Raw genomic sequence first — 26,087 nt, forward strand, 5'->3', positions numbered from 1 at the left:
ACTTTTTCATAAAAAATACTTTTTTTGAAAGCCGCCATATTGTCAAAAATTTAAATTTTGACTTATCCTTCGATCATTACCTGTACTCATCTATAGTAATAATATTTTATTTTTTAGATTTTTGGTTCAGAGATAATTTGAAGCAGAAAAATCTTCCACACCGCCTGGCACATGTTTCAATCCAAAATTTTTCAAAATTAATGGCCAATTAGTAACGTACATTAAATTCTGTAAATACACTTTCTTTCATTTTTTTATTAAATAAAATGGCTTTTAAAAAAAAATTTACAAAATACACGCGTTTTCCTGACTTGAAAGTTGTCGAAAATATCGAATATTTTTATATTACGTTTGCCAAAGTATATCCTTTTGAAATTAATTCTTCCAAATTCCATAAAGTTCTGAGCACTAAAGCCAAAGTTACCACTGTCAACAGCGCGCTCCTCTCATATGCCCTGAAGTACGTACCACAACTTAAGACGCGATTATCTCAAAATGATGACAAGTACGTGTGACACTCGGGTGCTGCTTTATGGTAACTGAAATAAGAAACATAAGTTTGAGACTAAATAATAATATCCTCTAAATATTTGGAAAATACCGCGTGAATATTTTGTTGTGGATTCTTGTGGATCATTATTCATTTTAAATTTTTCCGAAAGAAAAGTTGTCAATCGCTCTGATATTTTATCAGCGAAGTTGATGTTGAAATCGCCAGCTAATATAATATAAGTGGAAATTTATTACCATTGAGAGTCCGATTGAAATACCTAATTTCAATTATATTGTTCAAGTCAAACGAGATACTGTTCCAAAAGGTGGGGTAGCTATTTACCGAAATAATAATAATGTTATAGAAGCTACACAATAGCTTGAAAATGTTCAAAAAACCGTGTTTTTTTTTTAGAGAATAAGTGTATTGAACCCATTAATATTAGTCGCTCACTAAAATTTGTCATAATAAGTGTTAGTTTTTGTATGCTTTTATTCTTGCTGCAGGGTTCTGTTGTAACCATTTAACACCTTGGCGGTTGAACGAAATGTCGGGAACGGCACTGACGGGATCTCCAGTAAAATACCGATATGAGACTGCAGCGTTGTCTTGGATAATAAATAATTCTAAATTTCATGAAGATAACATATCTCTCTAAAGGAAAAGATGTTCCATACAATCACTTTATTCCGATCGTTCAATTTTTATGGCAATAGTGATACGATCTGAATAATTTCTTCGGAGATTGCACCTTTGCCTTTGACAATAATCCAAGCCAAATTTGTTGAATATAACTGTTCAAATAAGAAAGCTTTCCATACAAGTACTTAAGCTTGATCCTTCAGTTTGTATGGAAGCTAAATGATATAGTGATCCGATATCGGCAGTTCCGACAAATCGGCAGCTTTTTCAACAGAAAAGAACGTGAGCAAAATTTCAGATCGATATCTCGAAAAATTAGCGATTAGTTCGCGTATATACTAACGGACATGGCTAAATCGACGCAGTTCTTCATGCTGATCATTTATATATAAATATATATTTTATAGGTCCTCTGATGTTTACTTGTGGGTGTTACAAACTTCGTGGCAAACTCAATGTACCCTATTCAGGGTATAAAGATACACATGTCGAATACTTTTTTTGACCAGTGTATGCACATCCGTTGAAATGTTCAGGAAAATATTCCATTACTTTCGCTTTTTTAAGCATTTCCATCATTAAAGAATTTTATATTCGCTTTCATCAGTTCATGCAACCGTATACCGATATGTGCGGATAAGGATTTGCTTTACAAACACTTTCTATAAAATAACTGCACAGCAAAATCACTTTTAATCGCAAATTTAAGCCAAATATATACGTTACCTTTGAAAAACTGACATTTTCGAAATCAAAACGAAACTTTTTCAATATTATTATATAAAATTTGAACTGTGGATGCTTAATAAAAATTTTTGTGTTAACGAAAATTCTAAGTCTTTTTTCGCAACTAGGAGTACGAGTACATATACACAGACAATTGGTGATAAACAACTAAGAAAATTGTAGGTAAGTGGAAAGTAGTAGTGTTTTTCAAAAAAATTTGTTTCTCACAAATTTGTGAGAAAATATACAACTGGCAATGCTGGTTGGTAGTTCGGAAAAAGCTCAACGGCTGAAAGCTCCCAAACAAACAGCTGTTAAGTGAAAGCACATACACACACCGCGAATTTGTGACTTCATCAAGATGGTGTGCGAACTTTGATGAGCTTATGTGTGACGTAGGAAAGTGGCTGTTCTTAGCATCAACAATGACTGGTTGGATTTTAATCGTGTATATTATACAAATTTAATTTGTTGTTGTAAGCATGTATAACAGCATGTATATCGCACGATACAACGTTGAATCAGCTAGAATATTTCAAATGTATACAAAAATTTCTATTTAGCATGTGTGTGTGTGTGTATACGAATTGAATGAGTAGAAGTGTATGTGTAATAGCTTTACTTAGAAAATCCAAGCAATGCTTTGTTTATTGTTGAGCTTTTTTACGACCGTCATTACGAGGATATTTCCTATTACCATTGTGCTACTTTTATGTTTGTCGCCTTCGCTTCACACATATGTGTATACATATGTACATATATAGGTACAACGTACTTTTTTACCGTTACTCTGTGGGTCGTTAGGCATGTGTATATACATACATAAATGTAAAAGGACATTTGAAGGTCTTTTGTGTGTACAAGCTAATCGAAGTCTAGCGACTTCTAGTCTCTTGCTTCTTATACCCTGAACGTCGGAGACACTATAAAAGATATCAATGCAATTTTGAACACGCCCTATCCTCACCAAAAAGTTTCTCATTTGCTTGAACCGCCGATATTGGACAACTATAGTATATATGTACATAGCTGCCATACAAACTGAGCGATCAAAATCAGGATAAATAACTCTTTATACCCTATTATACTATAAAAAAATGCATCTGTGAAGGGCATTATTGCGTTGGCGCAGCCAAATTTAACATTTTTTGTTGTTGATGTTAATGTAAATACTTGCTTACTTAATACTATACTTAGAACAAGCCAACAAATATCACCAGGCATTTTTCAGCAAACACTTCGTGACGTCTAATCCACTGCTTTACCCCCAAACCCCAAAGCGTCCAGCACTTGTTGCCAATCGAGCGCCTTATATTAGCAACAACAATTTTCTTCGCACTTAATCGGTCAGTATTATCGGTATTTTATATTTCCGGAGACTTTATTTATAATACAAATATAAGTACATACATATGTATGTGTGTATGTGTATACTATATATAGAAACATATGTACATATATGAATGTGTTGTTGTACAATTTACTGCTATTTCTTTTGAAATTACCACTCTCGCGACGGCGTCCACTTCTCTCCTAAACTATTGCCAATGCATACGTGATCGCAAGCGCGTTGACTGCCCAAACGATGCGTTTACACACACACACACATGCATATATATGCAAATCCATACGTTGAAACACATGCTTGCATATGTATGTCATACAAAAAATTCTTGTGAATTCCGCGCGTATGCCTCCACAATTTGCGAAAGCAGTCGTACCGCTTGAAACTTTCATAGGAATTTCAGTTTGTTCAGTTCACGTGAATTACCGATTGCCTGCCTGAGTACATTTTGAAAACGAGTGACCGGCAAGCTTATCATACTCGTATACATATTATATTTATGTACTTAGCATGTGTACATTTGCACTTACAAACATGCTTATTACTAAAAACAATAGCAAAGTCTATCAATGCTGTAAAAATGAAAAGTCTATGCATTTGTGTATTCGCTTGTATTGTATAAATAGAATGTAAATTGTTTACACGATTTTCCAGTATTTACAAAAATGTTGTAATTTATTTTTCGCATGTTGCTGTTCTCAATATTGTTTTTATTGAGTTGTATGATTTCGATATTTACTTCGTTGCTATTTCTGCTTGCTTCAATCTTAAACAAACAGCCATATTTGCCTCTCTACCGCAATATTAACACATCTCCAGCTTGGCTGGTTGGGCGCGCGCTTATTTGACGATGAACACAGTGGCGTGCTGTGTCAGTTGAAATTCATAAAAAGCGGCACTGTGGCCCGCCAAAGTCATAAGTTGATAAAATATGTACTAACATAACTGTCTTCGTTTCGCCAGACCTTGGAAGAGTAGCAAATCGAACATGCGGCTGGTATAAATAAAAGAGACTAGATAGAGTAGATATATATCAATCGGTTATGCCACTTTAAGGTGCACAACTAGTGTAACAACCTAAAACAATGTGCTCTACTGCTGCAGTGATTCCGGCCTTCTCCGTGTTTGAAACCTAAAACAAATTAAAGTAAAAAGGTTGTTGTTCATACAATTGCCTACAGTTGAAAAAAGGAACAAAAATTCTCAAAATATCACCGTTTTAAAAAATTTGAATTTACCCAAAATTTTCGTAATTTTTTGATCCAATTAAAACTGGTAGATTGTTTTTGAGTATTGTATGGATCATTGTGTATATACAAATCCTGTAAAAAAAAATTAATTTTAATGGGATCATTTGTCTCCGAATAAGTGCTAAAGCAAATTAAAAAAATGTGGTTTTGAAAACGCGATTAAAGATAACTGATGGAGCTGATTGGACTAAACCGCTAAAACTATTTGGGATATCGATTTAAAATTTTAGTATGCTATTTTCAAAGGTATAAAATATCGATTTAAAAACGATTTTTTAATATTAATTTAATTATTGAAGTATCCACAAATTCTCTTTCTTAGAATTTGACTGAAAATGATTTTGAATGAAATTGTTCATACACATATGCAAATGAGTGCTGAACATGCATATAATTAGCAATAAATTTTAAGTCGCTTAAGGGATGTATTTGTTTATGAGCTGTAGAAAAAAATTTAATATGCTGAAGTTTGCTCACCTCACTTTTTATACCCTAAACAGGGTATATTAAGTTTGCCACGATGTTTGTAACACGCAGAAGTAAATGTCTTATATCCTATAAAACATATATAAACTTGATATAATTAATCAGCGCAACGAGCTGAGCCTATTTAGCCATGTCCGTCTGGCTGTGCGTCTGTCTGTATATATGCGAAATAGTCTCTCATTTTTTAAAATATAGATCTGCAATTTTTCTCACCAAGATGCTGCTCATTTGCTCACTAAGGAAATATGGTATGGATTATTGTCTAAGCCAATGGGACAATATCCAAGAAATTCTTCAGATCGGATCACTATAGAATAAATGGAGCTGCTGACCGATTAGAAAAGTTCTCTTTAGGAAAGAGGAGAGAATTTGAAATTGGTGAAGGATATTATAGCTTCCGTGCAACCAAAGTTAAGGCTTTTTCTTGTTTAATATTAGAAACGAGCGCTATGATTATAAAAATGATTACGAAGTTTTTTATGTTAGGTAAAACAATTAGAGAAGGCATATAACTTTATTTATATATGTATATGAAATATAAATCATTTGGAAGAATAACTATACTTCAGTTATCTAACGTTTACTACTTTTATTTTAATTTTTATTTTTATTATATTATATAAGTATTCCGTAATATTTTTTAAACGCAATCCTGCAAAAAGCTGTTGCTTTAATTTTTATAGCTGAATATGCTAGAATTTTATTTATAAGTATATTATTTTGTGTTATTTTTTTGGGGTGTGATTTGTTTAGTATTATATTTTATTTAAAGTTGACTTTTATTTCATTTATGTTTATTTGGGTTCGAGGTACTTTACCTCGGTTTCGTTATGATAAATTGATATATATACAAAAAACGACTCTCTTACCTATAAGACCGAAAAACTAATATTACAGTGCCGAACTACCCATTACTACTCTTTGTTGTTGATTGTTTTAGTATTCTCTTTCCCCAATTTATAAATAGTGACAGAAAAATAAATAAGTATGTATGTATGTATGTATATTTGAATGTTATGTGATCGAACTAATTATCAAAATACTGACAACTTGTTATTCAGAAAATATAATTACAATTATCGCTTAAATATAAATACAAAAACGTAAATCATATCATATCAAAACCTCATATATTCATAGAGTTGGTGGGGCGTATAAGTAACTTGTAAGTACAGCACCACAAATGTGACTATTTCAAGTGTATTTTGCTTATATGTATAAAGGTTTTGGCATATGTATGAAAGTATTTCTTAATCAATAATAATCATAAGCGATAGCATTCAAAACGTTAATGACTGTTTTCAATTGTGTCCCTTACGCATGGGATTCAGTATTTCATCAAATTTAATGGCAGAAAAATCGGCTATGGTGTTTTTTTAGATTTATAGTTTTCAAGAAGATATAAAACGCATATAATTTATAGTTATGGTTAAGAATTTAGCTTTATTATTAAGAAAAGTATGTGCCATTATTTGGTAAAAATCCACCATATTTTTTAAAAGTGGCCGCCACAGCTGGTCCGTATTAATTCCAGACGAGAGACACACTTTTCTACCACTCTTAGCAGCAATTGCAGCCGTATGTCAGCAATAACGCGTTGTATTGTATACTATCTTCTAATGAATCTAGCGCTTCAGGTTTTTCTGCGTAGACAAGCGACTTAACATAACTTCACAAAATATAGTCCAGCGGTGTTAAATCACACGATCTTGTAGGACACGACGCGAGGTAATGCGTTCACCAAAAGCTTTCTTCAATAAATTGTTTATTTTATTGACACAAAAAAGTTAATACAAAAATTATGAAAATTTGATTACCTACTTACTATTTTTTTTACCCTACGCCACTGTGTTTGTATTAAGTGCTATAAGCGAAGAAGAGAATTCCCGCCGATGACGCAGTTTTTGCGGAAAAAGAAAAAAAGCGGAGCGTTTGTCATCAATTTGTTTATGGCTTAATATACAGACGTATTTTTTTTTTTAATTTTGTCATACAAGTAGCTTTCATTATGCGCTCACTAGCTGTGCTTTCGGTGCTGCCCACATGGCATGGTGTTGTTGCTTCGCACATTTCGCATACTAATCGTTATGTTATTGCCAGCAGTCACTGTGATAAGAAAAACACTGTTTGTTGTTGTTGTTTGTGAATATGACTATCACTGTTGGATAGAGCGCTACTCTCGCAGGCCTTTTTACATTAGTCAGCTCTTACGCTTTGCGTGGAAAATGTTTCAAAATAAATTTAGAATTTTATGAATGAATTCATAGTGACAAACAGACATACTTACATATGTACATACTAATTTACTATATGTATGTGTATGTACTTAATTATGAGCTCATGTTGAATATATGTTTACACATGTTTATTGATCAAGGCATGTGTGAACTTTGCATGCAATTTTTTTTTATTAATTTTTTGCTTTAATAAATTAATTAACTGCACTATTTTTGAAAAAATATTAAAATTAAAGTATCTGCCACACACTTCCGCAGTCGATGGCCGGCCAACAGCACGTTTTGTTGAGCGCTTGAACGTGTCGAAACGTACGTCCTCCCACCTTATGTAATCAGCTAACGCTAGTCAGCAGGCGGCAACTGCCAACAACAATGCTGTTAAGGTGAGGGTGCATATCAACCGCCTTCATCCCAAAAACACACAAAAAGTCCGTTCGCCATTTATATATGTATATGTGTGCGTGCGTGCGTGTGTGCCATTGTAGCGGTTAAGCATACGCCGCGTTGTCGAGGCGGCTGAAAGCGAGTTTTCCTTATTGGTTGCTGTCATTGCTGTGTTTAGTCTTCTGAAGACAGCCCAACAGCGTAATTGTGCAAAGTTTTGTGAACTACATTTACAAGCATTACTATATTAAATATTAAGCAAATAGTAATTAATTTTTTAACTCTTCAAAGTCAACATTGTCACAAAAGGTGCTTAATGTTTTTAGTATTAAATTTCTTTTAGTTTCTGCGAGTTGTCAGTGCCAACAAAATGAGCGGGAAAAATTGTATTGAATTCGATTTGTGTGTGTGTGTGTACAGTGTTTTCAAAATATTCCTAAAAAACTAAATTGTGTAATTTCAAAGCCTATCCATGGCGACCTGTTGCCCCGCATAAGTTTAACGTTTTCATAAAATGTTTCGTTTTTGCTGGCATAATACAATATTATCTATATAAAGCTAGTAATTATATTATTTTACTACTATGAGTTTCGTTTGCGCCGTTAACCTTATTTAAGGGCAGACGGAATGGGTGGAAAATAAGTGTGGAATGAGTGTAGCACTGTATGGAGACATGTTCTTCAAAACGAAAATTAAATTGTTTCTATAAAGCAGTGGTTGGAGTAATTGAGTTTTTGTGTTATTTTTAGAAAGAGTGGTGGGAAGATTTTGAAAGAAAGCAAATTTAAAGTGTATGTATCAATCAGTCATATTTGATAAATGAAATATATTTTAGAAATGTTCAATAACAAAGAGAATATTACGCATAAAAATTTACTGATATTCAGATAATAAATCTTAAATTATATATATAATGAAACAAACTCTACTCTAATGTGTGCTCTTAAGCAAAAATATAGAATATATTAATTTGAGTTTCTTAAATTAATTTAAATAATAGAAATCAATATACAAATAAATATGTAATATAAATAACTTATTTCATAACATTTTAATTTTTTGTAATTAAATCTTCTAATACTACCATTTAATAAATATTTAATATCAGTAAGGAATAATATATGAAATGGTTTTGGGTTATTGTGCAGATATGTATAAGAAATAAAATTCAATAACCAACTAGTAATTATATTTAGCTTTTTATTAACACAGTTGTTTCAAAACTTTCGCAATTTCAAAACAAAATTCATCAAGCACTTTTTCCAATCGTTCAGTTTGTATGGCAGCTATATGCTGTAGTGGACCAATATCTGCGGTTCCGATAACTGAGCATTTTCTTGGTGAGAAAAGGCGTGTGCACGATTTCAGATCGACATCTCAAAAACTGAGAGATATATACAGACGGACCGGGCTAAATCGAGTCGACTCTCCACGCTGATTATTTACTTAATAGGGACTCCGACGTTGCCTTATGGGTATTACAAACATCGTGGAAAATTTATTATACCATGTTATGTGTATAAAAACTGTGACTACGGTCTTGATATCTACAATTACGTATACATTTTTGTGTTTCAAGCTACGAGTTAAAGCAATCCACAAGGCAACATCTTCCAGCTAAGGGTTCAACTTATGATCAGCTCTTTCGCTGACGTCACTTTAGCGAATGCTAACAAAATGCATCCACGTCGGTTTTGTTTACAAAATAGGTTTGATTGATAGTTTTTCCTTAGCTCTCTGGCATTCTCGTAGCTTGCTCTCTTAATATTTGTTTACTTGGAGGTCTGTTTGACTTAGGTAAAGTGTAGTGTACACTAAGTAAAGTATACATTTACATTTATCAGCATATCGACTTTATTCCAGATTTCAAAATAACCAGATACTAGTAATTAGAGATTGATTCAAATTATCCAAACTATTTCCAATATTTGAGCACTAATTGAATTTTTATCAAAGGCTTTAAATTTAGAGATGCCCCGCATAGAAACAGAAATTTAAAAATGTTTAATTTTGGCTCATTAAAGATTTGAAAACTTGATAAACAAAGTAGTAGTCGCGCACAGAGCTATATCGGCCGAGTGCCAATAAATATGATAACAAGTTTCGAAGTTGGCTAATCTATACATATAATATTATATAAACATATGTACACATCTACTAGAAAAGTTTGTAATTCAGAGCTGAAAGGCAAAACAAGGTTCAGAATGCCTTTTAAATATTTGGTATTTACTGATTAATCTAATATTTATTTGAGCATTGATATTCTTCTGAAATGCCAAAAGAGTGTTAATATTCCAGTAATCAATTTGACAAAGGATATACAAATAAATGAGACTTCATTATAGTGTGTTGACTTTACATTTGAGTGCAGATAAGGGTATCATGTTTATAAATAAATATTGTATATATGTACACCCAAACAGCTGTCGGTGTTGTCAGAGCGGACTATATTATAAATGTGAAAGGGTAAAGGAAATTGGCAAGGTGAAGCTTAAGGCAGCCATAAAAGTTGCGTGTTACTATGAAATCGTTGTATGTACATTTTTGTATGGTCACATTTTTGTATAATATATTTTCAGGCATTCTATCTTAGTGCATATTTTTTTATCCTAAAAACTGACCGAACAAAACCTAGTCCTTGTATAAAAAACTTTTTTTGTGGAAAAATTTTCTTCACGAAATTTGGCATGGACTATTATCCAAGGCAACCCTAGGTAGGTTTTACAAGGCAATACCAAAATATATTGTTCAGATCGGACCACTATACCTAGCATATAGCTGCCACACTAACGGACCAAAATCAAGATAAAGTTCTGTTTATTTCTATTCTATGCCATAAAAAATGCACCTGTGAAGGGTATTATAACTTCGACACAACCGAAGTTAACGCTTTTTTTGCTTATGTTAGATTTTTATCTATTCAAAGCGGTTAACTTTTGAACTATAATTTTACATGTTTATGCATAGACCTGATTGTCTAATTCTCTAATTTTGTTATCAGTACCGTTTGGTTTATCGACTTACGCATTAAAGTGTTGCGATAATTTTACGCTTACCACTGCTTTATGTATTTAGTCTAACCGTTAATGGTTTTTGCTTTACTATTATTTTCCGCAAGAATATTTTAGATTTAGACTCATTTGGGATTTTAACCCAGGACGCACGTAGTAGTTGTTATGGCCACAACATTGTTGCCAGAATCCATCAGATTACTTACCTTGGAAAGACTTACATTATAAAAAGTTTTTTATAACAGTTTTGAGGTAGCTTCTTCAATTCCTTTTTTTTTATTAATAATCGCTTATTGGAATTAAAACCAATTTAATTAATTTACTTTAATTCGTAAGTTGTCATCATTCCGCATCAGCCGTATGCCATGGGTGTTGGAGCGTTACAAATAGTTAGTCCACCATATGCCATGTCTACATGCAATTATACACACATAAAATATGCCAGCTTGTAGTATGTAAAAATAATATTTATTTTCTTTATTTGCATCTATATACAAACGTGCATATGTACATTGATATATATATATACATGAGTTTTGTACTAGCATATGCAAATTTTGGTATTCCATTGTTAAATAAACATTTCAGCATTTATAAAGCCGATAAATTTCAATTTAATTGCAAAATCATCCTTATTCTACTTATCCTCGAATACTTCAGGGCAATACATATTGAATGTTTAGGCTAAATTATTGCTAAGTAAACAGTCTTCAAGTAACGTTTTAAAGTTTTAAGTTGACTTATACTACTCTTGGAATTAGTAAAAATTTACTCTATAATATTCAAAAACTGTCACTTCCATAGTTAGCTTAGGTAATCAAGCTGATATTCGTGATCACACTTGGAGCAAAAAGACCATCGCATATCGCCAAAGCGCTTCGACCCCAACCAAATCGCCTGCTTCGTAGAAGATGTTACTACCTACAATAGAAAACTTGATAGAGTATTTACTTTTGGCCCTACGATTTTGATACATTCCATGCAGTAAAAAATAATATATGTATAACAATTATAGTCTGAGATCGACCTAGTCAAAAAAACATTAAAAACTGTTTTTGGTTTTTTAAATTTGGTTCGGCAAAACAGTTCACTTTAGTAAAAACGCGAAAAAGGACCCGGACAACGCCGAACTTAATACTGATACTGAGGATATATCTCTATTATATATAAAAGTTTTCTGCTGCTGTCGAGAATCAACTAACATAAGAGCGAGCTAGCTCGCGCTCGGCGGGGAGCGGACCGTGCGCTCCGGGACGCTCGCTTCGCTCGCTCGCCTAGTATTATATATAAAAAGTTAATGTGGAACCGGAAGACTCATAGGCCAATTGTTATCTGAGCTAGTTCAAAGGATATTTATTTAATAGCATACAAATATAAATACACTAATCATTAATCATAAGAAATAATATATAGAGGTTAACCTTCCTGAAAAATGTCTGACATTATAGAGATACGCTGGCATTGCTCCGCTCTTTCTCTTTTTTGTAGAGAATTAATTATCAACAGACAACATTCCATGAATATATTTGTATACCTATACTTTCGTATACTTTACTTTTCTGACTTTTTACGAAATGCATGTATGTTATGGTATGATCTAGGCTAAGAATACCTAGCTTAACACATGCGTACACACTATCTATCAATAAAATTTTAATTGTGCTTTCATAAGTTGTCAGGTATAAAATGTTTTCAAAATTTTGGTCAAAACATTCACAATTCTTTGTGGTCTTAAAATACTTCAGCTTTAGTATATATGTATATGTGTACGTAATATATAAACAGCACATTTATTGATTTGTTTCGTGTTATACACAAAAATACAAATAGTATACAATTAACAGTTAATTCATCTAGAACAATGCAAATTTATTATGCTCATAAGGGGCAAATTTCTTTGAAGTTACAAAGTGGGAAATAACAAATAAGCTCCAAGAGGATTTGAAAACACTCGCCTATCTCGACTCCAGCCTCATCTATCGTAACAGTATTAATGCACATTGGAAATAGCTGTAAATCCAATTGATGAATGTCTCTAAGCATCATGTCATGTTTTCATAAATCACACGTCGGCTGAAAATGCCATAATTCTCCACAACACTTTGTTCAATTAACGAACTGTTGTTGAGAAATGAAATAAAACTACTCATTTTTATATTCCACCATTTGTTATAACCTGAACGGCTGTTTCAATTTAACCATGTCCGTTAGTCTGTCTCCGGTTTTGTCTGTATAGCCTCAGGTTTTGAGATATCGCTCTGAAACTTTGCATACGAACTTTTCTCCACAAGAAGCTGCTCATTGGCTGGAACCGCCGATATTGGACTACTCATATAGCATGTATCTATCATTTTTGTATGGAAAACTCTTTTATTTGACGAGATACCTTCACGAAAATTGGCACGGATTATTATCTAAGGCCACAAGAAATCTCCGAAAGAAATTGTTTAGATTGGATCACTATATCATATAGCTGTCATACAAACTGATCGATCCAAATCAAGTTCTTCCAAGAGAACTTCAACCTATGAAGGGTATTATAGCTTCGGCTTTCTTGATATTAGTGCTTAATTTTCAAAGAAATTCCCGAGCATAATGTAAACTTGTATTTCGCATTACCACAAGCCAACTCTCTATGCGTTTAATGAACAATTTTTAACTTTATTAGAATAATGTTCACTTAACACATACAAAAGTTTTAATATATCCAATTATTTAGAATTTTCTTATTAATGGAACAGAGAATATGAAAAAGCAACAAAGTGAAATAAACACAACCGCTCGAAGGGCATTGGGTGCTACTATAATATATTTGAGTTGGCGTGAGTTCACTCATAAATTGCATTTATGGCAATTAAGCCATCATAACGTTATCATTATCGGAAAATCAATATAGCTTTATTAATATGTGAATAAAAACAACTAAAGTGGCTATAATTAGCTGCAGACTAAGCGCAAAAACAAAATAAGTAAATCATACTTGTATATGGTATATGGTTATTTATGCATGATCATTTCTTTGGAAACAAAAATATTAAATAGTTGAACAAATAGTGATGTCATTCAACGGATATTAGCTGCTGTTAAGCGTCAAGTGAATTTTATAAAGTGATAAGCAAATTGATTTTACTTGTTCAACTCATTAGCTGAAACTAGCAATCAAGGTTAGAGGATATGCCCTTCCAGAAACTACAGAAATAACCAAATTTTACTAATTTCAAAACAGGAACATTAAAGTTTTTTTCCACGCTTATATTAGCTTTGGTTGTATGTATGTATGTAATGGAATCAATTTTCACTGGTTTCCACAAGTCTGATCAGCTTGAAACTTTGCACAGACTTGGTCAAGGACCGATTACAATGCAATAATTTGAAAACAGTTTTCCATTATTTATTAACAGAAACATGTTTTTCTCTCAGTAACGAATTGCGTCCGACTAAAATGAATTGGTGCTTGATCTTTTGCTGTTATACCTTTACTCTGTCTTTTGCTTTATCTGTTTTTTCAACTATAAATCCCTATACCCTACACTGTAGAAATCGGTAGACAATTGTTTCAAACATGACTCTCTTTACCATACTTCATATTTTTTTTCGGGGTTTAACTTCTACAGTTCCTAATAATATGTTTCAATGCGCTTCAATATAAAGGTATGTATGTCGCATAAGTAAGTATAGTTATTGAGAAGTAGAAGAATCTCATTTAAATTTATAAATATTAAGAAAATATACTACTGCACATATTTTTTGTAAAGGTTGGTTTCATATAAAATATAATTTTGAAATGTTTCAGGTATTTAATGAGTACCTTTTTTGAAAACATTCATTTATATTTTTTTAACCTATTACAAGACAAAAGTGGCAAACCTAAGGTGAAATTTCGAATTCTCTTTATAAACACCCTCCAGTTTCTTATGTATGAAATATATAATATAATTTGGTTCAAAAATCATCTAATTTTTTAGCAAACTTCGAAATCCTGTTTCAAAGTCTGATTAACAACTTTATTTATTTATGATTTATTTTGAGTAACGGTGGAAACAGCACTCACTACAGCGGTGGACGACTTTCTTTTATAATTTGTAAAGTAGCGTGCAACTCCCCCAATTTTTTCTTGTATACCATATATGTATACCATATATTGACTATGTATACAGATTGGTTAAAAAATTTCTGCGCTCGAAATTAAAAAATTACGTTTTTGGTACGAAATATATTTTTTTATTCATTATAATCTCTAGCCATTCCAAAGAACTGATGTCATAACCGTCTTTGCTGAACGTTGTGACTTCACCTGCTTTGGAGCTGAACAACCAGTTTCAGTCCACTGTAAACGTTCTTGTTTCAATTTAGAATCATGGTGGTAGATCCAAGTCTCATCCATAGTTACAAAAGGATGCAAGAAATCGGTTTTATTCTGCTTAAAACGCTCCAAATTATGCAGAGAAATTTGTTTTCGATCCCGGTTTTTGTCGAATTGTTAACGTGTGCGGCACTAACTTTCCCAACAGCTTTTTCATATGTAATTCTATTATATTTATATTGATAATCTCATATTTTTATTTCAGATTTAAACATGTCTTACCGTCCACTCTTTAACAAATTGATGTCCAAAGCCATGCTGCGCCAGTTGGTAGTGCGACCGAACCCGGTATGTAAAAATATATGTACTCATTGTGAAAAAAATTAAACATAAAAAACATGTTCCAGATGGTAATGCGCACACAGTTACAACACAGCCTCAGTAAGTATTCTAAGACGTAGGTTTTAAAAATAAATAATTACAAAAAAAATAAATATTAAATTTTGCAGAACCCAGAACCCCTCTGAATAAACCATCGTTGTTCAGTCCGACGATTATTAAGCGTTACTGGGAGGTAAGTTTTGTAATATACTCGTTAATAAGCAAAAGAACAAATAATTATGGCGGCTTTTAAGTGTTTAGTCATAAAAAATTTACGAAACTTATTAACATTAATGGCATATTATGAGGGTAATAAGAAAGCCAGATTAACAATTGTTTTATAATTTTAAAAAATTTATTAGAAATGAGAAATACTAATAGACTTATACCCACACAACGAATTGTGAAGACAGGGTGCGTCACTTGGAAAGCAAAAATATGTACATACTAATGTATTTATTGATATTCACAGTATGATGTATATGTATGTAACTTAGTTGTTACAAGTGCATCATTTTATTATTAACAGACGTTAAGTTAAGAATTTATGACTAAAAGGTAATCACGCAAATGAGCTGTTCGTTGTTATTTGAAATATTTTTTCTGGATTTATTAGTAATTTCGTATTACATACTTTGAAAAATACAGTGCGGAATAGTGTTACCGACCTGAAACCGTTACTTGAACATTTTCATTCTGCATAGTAAAGCGTTCTAATACCTAAATCCTCAAACTCATGCTTCAATAACATATTTGACCTAATTGGAACTTTACACAGAGTACTAAACCTTTCTATATATGTATTGTACATTCTAAACATTAATATTAAATATTTTAGAATTTTTAAAATATACATATATCAGAGAATATTGTCACTATATCAAAATAAGATATCAGAGAATATTGTCACTATATCAAAATAAGATAGAACTCTCGAACCACACATTTCAGAAGAATATGTATACAACTTACACTAGCTGTCTACGATTCGCCATTTCTCTGCTCGATTGTCAAAAAATTACATTTAGAAGCAACAACAAAGTTATCGAATTGAATTCGTAAAAAAAAGTATGCGGATATCTTATTAAAGTGGTATAGCCGCTGTCTTTAATGCCACCAAGTTTTCTTTTGCATATTTAAGATCAGTTTTACTATTTTGAATGGTTCAAATGACAAATGAAAGTACACTTATTTTTTTCTTGGCTTAAAATAAATTTTAGTAATTTATAGAAAACAAATATAAAGTGTTACAGCAACATTTTTTAAACTTCTCCACTAAGAAAAAATCAAACCACTATAGCGCATGTGTCAGAAGACATGTATATCTAACGCAGGGTGGCAGCACAAGTGCTGCCCATTTGTTTGAGCATATATGTAGTATAGTTTGTTCGATTCGCTGGAGAGTAAGACTTGAATCGTAGTAAAGAAGACATATTGTATTAAATATGCATATATTTGTTTGGATCTCTAAGCTCCCTCTATATCTCCGTCTCCATTGCACTCACTGGATACTTAGCAAGTGACATATGTTTTCGCTTAAATGAAATGAATATGATCATTTGATATGGTACCTACTGGTATCTACGAATACCTTAGGCACTACATTATGTATATTCAGTTTCAAGGAGTACCCACATGTTTCGTATGGGTACGAAAATACTATTAATAATAAGGTACAAGATCGTCTTCAACCAATTTTTTTTTACTTACCTTGTAATTTTTGTCAAGTAAGTATGTTTCAGCATTTCATAAGATACAAATTTTTTTAAAGACGAAAAACGATGTTTATCTGCGCTTCAAAATAGACATAAATTAAAAATAAGACTTGTTAGGATTTATGATGGTTTTGAAGTTATAACGACGAACCAAAAGTGTTTAGATCTAGAAAAGTTAATTATACTAGGCAAACGTTAGAATTTCGCTTATAAACTCCATAAAGAAGCTTGAACCATTGTAAGACCTGTCCTTGTTCATTTGTGGTTGCCTGACATGATATATGTTTAGAAATTTATCGAGCGTTACATGTATGTATATCGGGTGAAATGTAAAAAAATTATACAAAAATTTTGGAAAATTAAAAAAATATTTAATTTTAATGAACCTCAGCAAGAACTTTTGAGAGAAATATATTTTTTATTTTTCTCTCTCATTAGGATCTAAAAACATATATGTATGTATATTCTGGTCATAAATAACACATACTTCTTGTTAGTATTTATGAGGGTTTTGAAGTTACAACGACGAACCAGAAAGTTTAGACCTAATATGACAGTTACGTTTGCAAAAGCCATAAATAAACTGGGGTCCTTGTAAGCTCTGGCCTTATTTATTTCTGGTCGCCGCTAATGATGGATTTTTAGAGATTTAGCAAATGTTATAAAAAAGTAAATTTCATCAAAGACTTTTTAAAAAATTATTATTATTTATTTCTCCGTCGTCAGGATCAAAAACCATATGTATTCTGAAAGAGATTGCATGTAATATAAAAAATAAAAAATCTAAACTAAAATTCCGAAAGATGTTTAGATGATTTTCTTCTTATTTACATTTGCAGTTATATAGTATAAAAGTACGAATACTGTTTCTTTTAGCTACTAAACATATAGAGGTTGAGAAAAATCTAATAAAAATATGTATCTATAAAGCTTTGTGCTAGCTACTAAAATTTTACTAAGCATTAAATAAAAATGCATCTATTCACTACGGAAGCTAAGAGCAATTAAAGTAATTTTTGTTATAAAAAAATTAAAAATATTAATTAAATTAAAACTAAAATCGTTAATATATTATTATTACTTGATAAAGCAAACTACCGCAAATAAATAAAATGCATGTTGTTGATAACACAATATACATATATATTTATTTAATTAGATATTTAGTTAGAATTCTTAATGATTTTATCTTTACATTACATGATTGTTTAATGAATACAAAGCGCTTTCTCAATAGATTCTAGTTTATTTGGAGAGAAGTGCACTACTCTTATAACATACATATGTATGTATTCATGTGTGAAAGTATATATATATGTATCTATATATATACATATGTATATAATTATATATACTATATGTATTTAGATACAATTAGTTGTATATAATATTGTATGTATGTATATTATATATAGCACTTATAATTAAATTAGAAGGTTGCCACCTGTTTGATAAAAAAAAATTTGTTAGTTAAAAAATTTTAAAATAATTAAACAGAAGTCAAACTAAAAATATCAGTTAAAAATACTTTTGACAAGGTTGCCACTTGTTTGAAAATGAGAAAAGAAATTTTGTTAGTTTATTTTTTTTTTAAATAACTCAAATTGGAAATGTTATTTGAAAATATTTTAGTGAAGGTTGCCACCTATATTTATAACAATCTATAAAGGACACGAAATTTATTAATACAGTCAAACCTGAGTAAGAGAGAACTGGGTAAACTCGATAAAACTGGCGATAAAACTCTATAAGTGTGAATAATTCTCAGGTCCCGAACTTGCATCTCTCAAAAATCTCTATGAGTGTGAAACAAAAACCTCCATAAGTGACAGTCGTTTTTTCCACTCTGGCCTCTATAACTGAGAGAATCTTTTGTATTTACTAAAGCGACAATTATCCTATGTTGGACTCATTCTTTTTTTCTGGAATCAGGAACTATGTTGTTTTTTTGTAATTCAAGGAAATAATATTTAACTGTATTAACTTAGTTGTCATTCTCCCTGCAGTTCATAAATATCATTTGCAACGAACAGTAAAGCTCTTACAACAACTTATAATGTTTAAACGTAAAATCAACGTATTTTCGTTTTAGTGAGAAACCTTTATAAGCGAGAAAAAAAGCATGGTATTTTGAACTCTCTCTTAACCAGGTGCTGGCTGTCAGAATTTTTAGAGAAATAAATCAATACTAATAACAATCCCTTTTCGAATATACACATACTATATACATTTATACCTATATGCATATGTATGTGTATATGATGTAATTAACTTACAAATGTTTATGTATTCATCTATATTTCCCTACTCTTCTTAATTAACTTGTTTAATGGGTTATTAGTCGAGAGTTTCCTAAGACTTCTCTTTTTACGCATTTTAGACACACTTACATTGACCTTATCCAGCAATTAAGTGCCTTCCTATGACTTCTTTAGTTTTTTTCTTTACTACTTGCAGACAAGTAAATATTTGAGGCGTAGAAATTTATAGAAATACAAATAGATACACCTTTATATTATTATATGGATACATCTAGGTATATTGTAAACTGCTGACACTGATATAGTTTTCATTGAAGATACCAATTTTCAAATAAGAAATCGTTAAGAGCCCGCTTTAATGCCTTTTTACTCATTTTTATATAGTCAAATGCTTTTTTTTATTATCTACAAGATGTTACGTGTTTTGTTTTAATATTCATTGATAAGCTAAATATATGTTATATGGTATGTATTTATGTATCATTTTTTTTTTTTTAAGTAATTTGCTATGAGTACCTCTTATAATCAGTTTTTTTAATTCAAATTTTTTTGTTCCTCAACGAATATTGTCTGGAGTCTTTAGTTTATTAGTTTTGCTAAATTGTATACTGTTGTTATTTTTTCATCACATGTTACTTTTACTGTCGTGGCTTTGGGTTATTATCTTTTCTTACAAAGTTTTCATAATTTTGAATGGGATTTTTTTAACACTTTTATTTCCATATATTTTTCCGATTCTATATGCATATATTGAGATATTTCAGAAGTTTAGTTTAGATTATTAAGCCAAGTAGTTGCTCAAATACCCTATACCTACTGAAAAAAGAATTTTTTTAAGAACTATTAGCGAATAGTCAAATATCTACAATTTTCTTACACTGAGTAGATATTATTTCTAGATATGTAAGAAATATTCTTATTAACATTTTTATAATATGGAAAAAGAAAAACTCTTAAGGCCTTACTTTCTGAAATGTTTCATACAGAATAATGTCCTGACATACATACGTATCAAGTTATACTCTTTATCTGCTGCGCTATTTATTAGAGTCACATTTAAATGGACCTCTGTTAAAGGTTAATTCATATTAAGCATTAGTTGGCATCCAGTAGCTGAGTCGAGCCGTTTTGGCTTTTAAGAACAATGCCACATTCTCGATGCCTCTAGCATGAGTGCAAAGCTTGTCAGTGTTCACTGTGCAGCACTTAGCTATTTTCGATTCGCCATTTTTCTGTTTGCTTCTGCTCTCTTTTCAAGATACGGCTAATGATCAAATTTGGGAATACCCGTTAACAATGATGCTTCCACCAATACCGCTTTTAACCGTTAATGACGCCAACAGTACACAACTCCCAACAAACAGTAACTTTCTCTCTATACATTTTTACCTGGAGAATTCTATATACCAATAGGTGAGTCTCGGAAGTTTTGGAACAATAAACTTTAGGCAATAGGTATATGCCATTGAACCTGTAGTTTACTTACCTCTTCAATGCTAATTTGAAATCATCGAAATCCCTATATTATTAACTACAATATTTGAACTACTTTATAATGGAACTAATGGCAAGAATCACAATAAAAAAAAACCAAGTGTATGGAAATCAAAATTATTTTAATTAATACACAAATTGATCAGTGAAAGCATATAAAAAATTGATCAAAATTACAAAACATAATATTCTACACTACTGTACAAATACGCTTTAATTTGAAATATTAGAAAAACAGTTAAAATTATATAAAAAAAAAAATAATTAGAAAAATAAATGGCATAATAGCTTTAGCGAAATAAATCTTATATTCTGACTACCAAATGGTTTTAGGTAAGCACTAACTAGTGTTTAGCTACTATAAAGTGTTTAAATAATGCCAGCGTCTACTACTTATAAGCTAATTACATTTTTGCTAATTACTTTTGCATTACTACTGAAAAATGCTGGAAAATACGAGTAACTAAATTAAATTCAAGAAAAGAAGAGTAATTTACAGCAATTACATACAATTTATGATTATTTTGCTAAATTCTGTATGAGATTTGCATAACAGTTGTTTAAAATATTACTTTTACACATACTTTTACTGCTAATACTATTTATTTATTTTAAGTACAACTTTTTTGTTAATATTCTACTACCACTACATACAACTTTTACTTGATTTGCTATAGTTTCACATATTCATATATCTATATACTTATATATATAATTCCACATTAAACATTTGCTACGTTTACAGTTATTAACTATTACAATGCTTTTTATGCAGTTTAACAAAATGGTTAGCATAAAATTAGGCGTACATGCCATACACTACCTGCTGTTTATAAATATATATTTCTTCGCTAATATGCACTTTAGTTTGCAAGTAAATAAACACCGTTATGTATTTTATTCAAATCTGTTCCGCATTATATATTCTTTATTCTTCGTTCATCATTAATATATGTAGGTATATGTGAATGCTTGTATAGCTAGAAAAGGAACGAAATCAATTTTAATATATATGTATATATTCTTTTAAACATTTTCTTATATAAATGCGTATATATAGACGCATATTTTATAATTCGATTGAGTTGAAAGGATATACATTACCAACATGTATAAATACACACTTACATATATACTATATATTATATATTTTAAGTATGTAATCAACACATGCTATGGCTTAATGCTAAGTAACTAAGGCTAAATAATATGTCCCTTTTTTGTTTGTTCCTTTGTATATATAGCAAGGACATATTCGTTTTGTATATATGTATGTGTATATATAAATACTACATTACAAAACTAAGTATATAATATGTATGTAAATTTCAAATTTAATTTTTATTTTATAAATATATTTTTTTTATTTACTTTTTGGTTTTTTTTTTATTTTAGTTTTTTGATATTTTTTGTTTTGTTGCATATATATAAAGTTATATATATTGTTACATTGTGTATTACTGTACTTACATCAAAAACAGTAAATACACTAAATCACAAGCTTTATGTAATACATAAGTATGTATATACAAATACATACAAATGTCTGTATACATATTTGGAAAATATATATATAATGTCTACTTTTAACAACTTAAAGTTTTTTTTCATTTCAATTTTTTATAATTTTGTTCACATATACAAGTGTATATACGCAAAAAAATATGAAATGCACATGACTTCGATTATATATATGTATGTGCAGAAATGTTTATATTGTTTGAAAAAAAAACACTAACAATTTCTCGTTTACAAAGTTGAAAAGTGAAAAAATCCAAAAATTTAACGCGCTTAAAAATCTTTAGCACGCTACTTCAACTACTAAAGGTTCATAGTCATCTAAAAAAAATTATTTTTCATAGCTTATCAGTGTATATGTTTTGAGAAATATATACTAACTTAATTTTATATAAATAGCAACTACTCTATATGTAGTGGAAAGACCAGTTGAGTATATCATTTAACACACTTTTTTCATTGAATAACTTTTTAAACGAGTTCAGCGATATAAAGCAACTAGAAAATGTTTTCGAAAAAAAGTCTCAAATGTACAAGTTTGCAGGTTCTCTTTATGCTACAACAGTAAAAATTTAATTACATATATAAGTTCATGTGTGTATTGAGAATTCTACTACAATATTTCAATTTGTTATAATATTTCTGGGTACTTGTATATAATGTACCGATTTTTATTACATGTGGTAAGGAAATTAGTATATAGTATTATTTTCAAAATTATTTTTGTTTTTAAATTCTTAAATAGAATTTTATATAATAGTGTTTCTTAAGTTTTATATGCAGATTTTACTTTATAATAGAAAATATTTATAATCTCTTCGCACATTGTGGCGTCTTCGATTGACGACTTCGTTGCTGGCTATGTTGTAGCTCGGCGTGTTAAAGCAACAGCTATATTAACAATTAGAAAATAATACATGCATATCTCAATAATATGATATAAACACTTGGTATTCGAACTCTAATTGATTAGGCCAGTCTAGTTGATTTATACCAGTTACTTGTTCGATTCGCCACTATTCAACAGTAAAACGAAAGCAACTCATATGCCGCGCTATATCAGTATTTATAAAAATATTTTTCAATATCATTGAAATGAATTTTTTGTACAAGACTTACTAGGAAAATTCAACAAAGGATTTATGGAAATTATCTCCGCCAATAATGGGTAAAAACTAATCTGTGAAGTGGGAAAATGTGCAAAAAATAATATAATAAAATTACTTTGGTTTGAAAAAACAATGCCTAATAAAAACGCTCATCTACCTATTTGCCCTTTGAATAGCCCGAAGGAATTATCGTATCTAAGGAAAAAGTAAAGTGTACCTACAGCTCATTTAATCTTCTGTTTATACTGTGCTTTGAAATTCCATTTAAGTTTTGAAAAAATTGGCATATTTTACATATTAAGAGTGCCAGTATATTTGGATTTATACCAGTTGTTTATTCGATTCAACAGAGCCAGTATATTTGAATTTATACCACAGTTTGTTCGATTCGCTACTTTTCAATATTTGGCAAATCGGTGGAACCTAATAGACCGAATTTCCTGCTATACATATTTTCTGCATTTGTGAATACTTAACTAACTTCTCATTTACACCAAAGCAACTGAGAGGCTTGAAACAACAGTAGACTTTTGATTGTTGTAAACAAACAAATGATTCGAAAATTACTTACCTTTAATTCTTGATTATTTAGAAATATTCTTAAACGAAGTTATGCCTTCTTTAAGTATTATGAAAGTTATTTGTCGGGTAATAAATTATTTATGTTACCCACATATCATGCAGTTTTTGATTTTAATAATATAGATATATAATTTTCGTGATATGTAAAATTAATTTTGTAAGCCCTTCGAAAACTGTGTTTTACTTTTTATTTATTTCTTCTCGCTTTCAATTAATAATAATAATTTAAAATTTGATACTGCTTATCGTGTAAACAATTAACATATTTGAGTATATATGCTTTTATGTACTTGTATAATACTTTTTTATTATAAGTTTGGAGCAATATAGTTTTAACAGACCAAATAAGAAGGAGACGCATTGCTGGTTGTTTTCCTTCAAGATATCAACTAATGGTTAAGCAAAGAGGTTTTTTACATTGCGGAAAATTTTAAGTACATTTTTCAAAAAACCTTGTAGTGTGCAAATTTGTTGTAATTATTTGCCTGGGTATTGAAATTGCAAAGGAGGATAAATATCATTATTTGCTTAATTTTTTTATTATAATTTTATATATAATTTTTTTACTTACTTTTTTTAATTTTGTTCTTGCCCTTACATATCTCTCTTATATCTAACTTATCAATAGTTACATATGTAAATACGTATGTGTGTATGATAAGCCATACATAGTACACTTATGTACATATATTCAACATTTCTTCAAATTGATTATTGAAAAGTGCTTAACTGAAATTAAAGCATTTTAGAAACACCATTTTTCAAATAACCAATTATAAAGCTTATATGCATTATATAGTATGTATTTTCCAAATATATAAATTCGAATAATCCTAAACAAAATTAAACTTTAACTTATTTTAAGTATATTTTCAAGAAACGAATTGCTTTCATTATTGTATTTTCTTAGGTTTTACTGCGTGACTGTTAATGCCTAGTTTACACTAAGCACACTCAGTATTGATGATGTGAGTTTGTAGGCATGTGTGTAGGTATATTTGTCGCTGTTCAAAACTTTTAGATAGTAAAATTTTTATTTAAGTGTATCTAGTTATGGTTATAGGTTGTATTTTGATACATATGCATATGTATATGTATTTATTTATATAGTGTGTGTGTGATATTAATGTCGATTAGTTGAATTTGTGGCGCGCAGTGTTGTTTCGAAATAATGCTGCGTTTACACTTCAGTGCGCGTTTACATCATAGTGTTAATACCAAGTAATTGACAAGGCTATTAGAGAGATGTATTTTTGAATACTTTTTGGATTGCTCGATATTTACAGATACTTGCTGTCATTTTTATATGTGTGTTTTTGTAAATGAAAATTTATTTTATTTAGCATAATTTATTGAGAAGTAAAATAATAAAATTCGAAAATATGGCAACAGAAAAAATAAATGTCGAATAAAAAATTCAATTCTAAACTATGAAAAATATCACTAAATGCCAAACCAAAAGCTCTTTTCTTGTTGGAAAAAAAGACTATAGTAGTTTGTTAAAATATAGTTTAGATATTTAGATTGATCCTTAAAAAAGGTTCTACCAGTCTTGGGAGTTTATTGACTATAGCTGAAAGCCTACAAATTTTTTTTTTGTTTTTTACATTATATATATGTAATACTTTTGGTTACTCCCTACTAGCTTAATATACCTGTGGTGAAAACAAGATTTATGCAAATAACTCTATATTTTAAGCTAAAAGCAAATATTTAAATAATTTTCATGCCGTCTACGATTTTTTGTCCAAAAATAATTGCGTTTTTTAATAATTTTATTTAGATAAATCTATTTTTCTCGCTATTCACTAATGTATACACTGCTATACAGGAAGACCTTTGTTTATACGATTTCTAAGTTTGAGTATACAATATTTTCGGTAATATTCACAAGTATATATATGTATATAATGTAAACCGTTAATTTTATATTTGTTAAATCTTTAGCTAAGTTCATTTTTTTTTTTTTTTTTTTAATTTTCGTTGTTACTTTACGTTCAGTCAGAAATTAACTCCAAATTGTTCTGCTGCCTTATGCACATAAATATTTTCATTTATTTAGACATTACCTTAAGTTTTTTTCTAAATAGATTTTATGCATTTCCATAAGTAGGTTTGCATGTGGAGAAGGCCAATATGTTTGCACAACA

General features: G+C 30.3%; 1 protein-coding gene across 3 annotated transcripts in view; it reads left to right on the top strand.

The window, feature by feature from the left end:
- The first annotated feature begins 1,920 nt into the window (after nucleotides 1–1,920).
- Nucleotides 1,921–26,087, top strand: part of ymp (yellow-emperor) — a 48,751-nt gene continuing 24,584 nt past the window's right edge. The window contains exons 1-4 of one of the 3 annotated variants that reach the window (XM_036378157.2): nucleotides 1,921–2,044; nucleotides 15,143–15,225; nucleotides 15,285–15,318; nucleotides 15,387–15,451. In XM_036378157.2, the coding sequence (XP_036234050.2) occupies nucleotides 15,151–15,225; nucleotides 15,285–15,318; nucleotides 15,387–15,451 (174 nt within the window). In that variant the 5' untranslated portion in view covers nucleotides 1,921–2,044; nucleotides 15,143–15,150. Of the gene's footprint in view, nucleotides 2,045–7,728; nucleotides 7,873–15,142; nucleotides 15,226–15,284; nucleotides 15,319–15,386; nucleotides 15,452–26,087 lie in introns of those variants that run through there. The other 2 variants (XM_036378159.2, XM_036378158.2) reach the window with 2 other exon arrangements.

The sequence above is a fragment of the Bactrocera oleae genome, chromosome 2 (genome assembly GCF_042242935.1).
Source record: "Bactrocera oleae isolate idBacOlea1 chromosome 2, idBacOlea1, whole genome shotgun sequence".
NCBI lineage: Eukaryota > Metazoa > Arthropoda > Insecta > Diptera > Tephritidae > Bactrocera > Bactrocera oleae.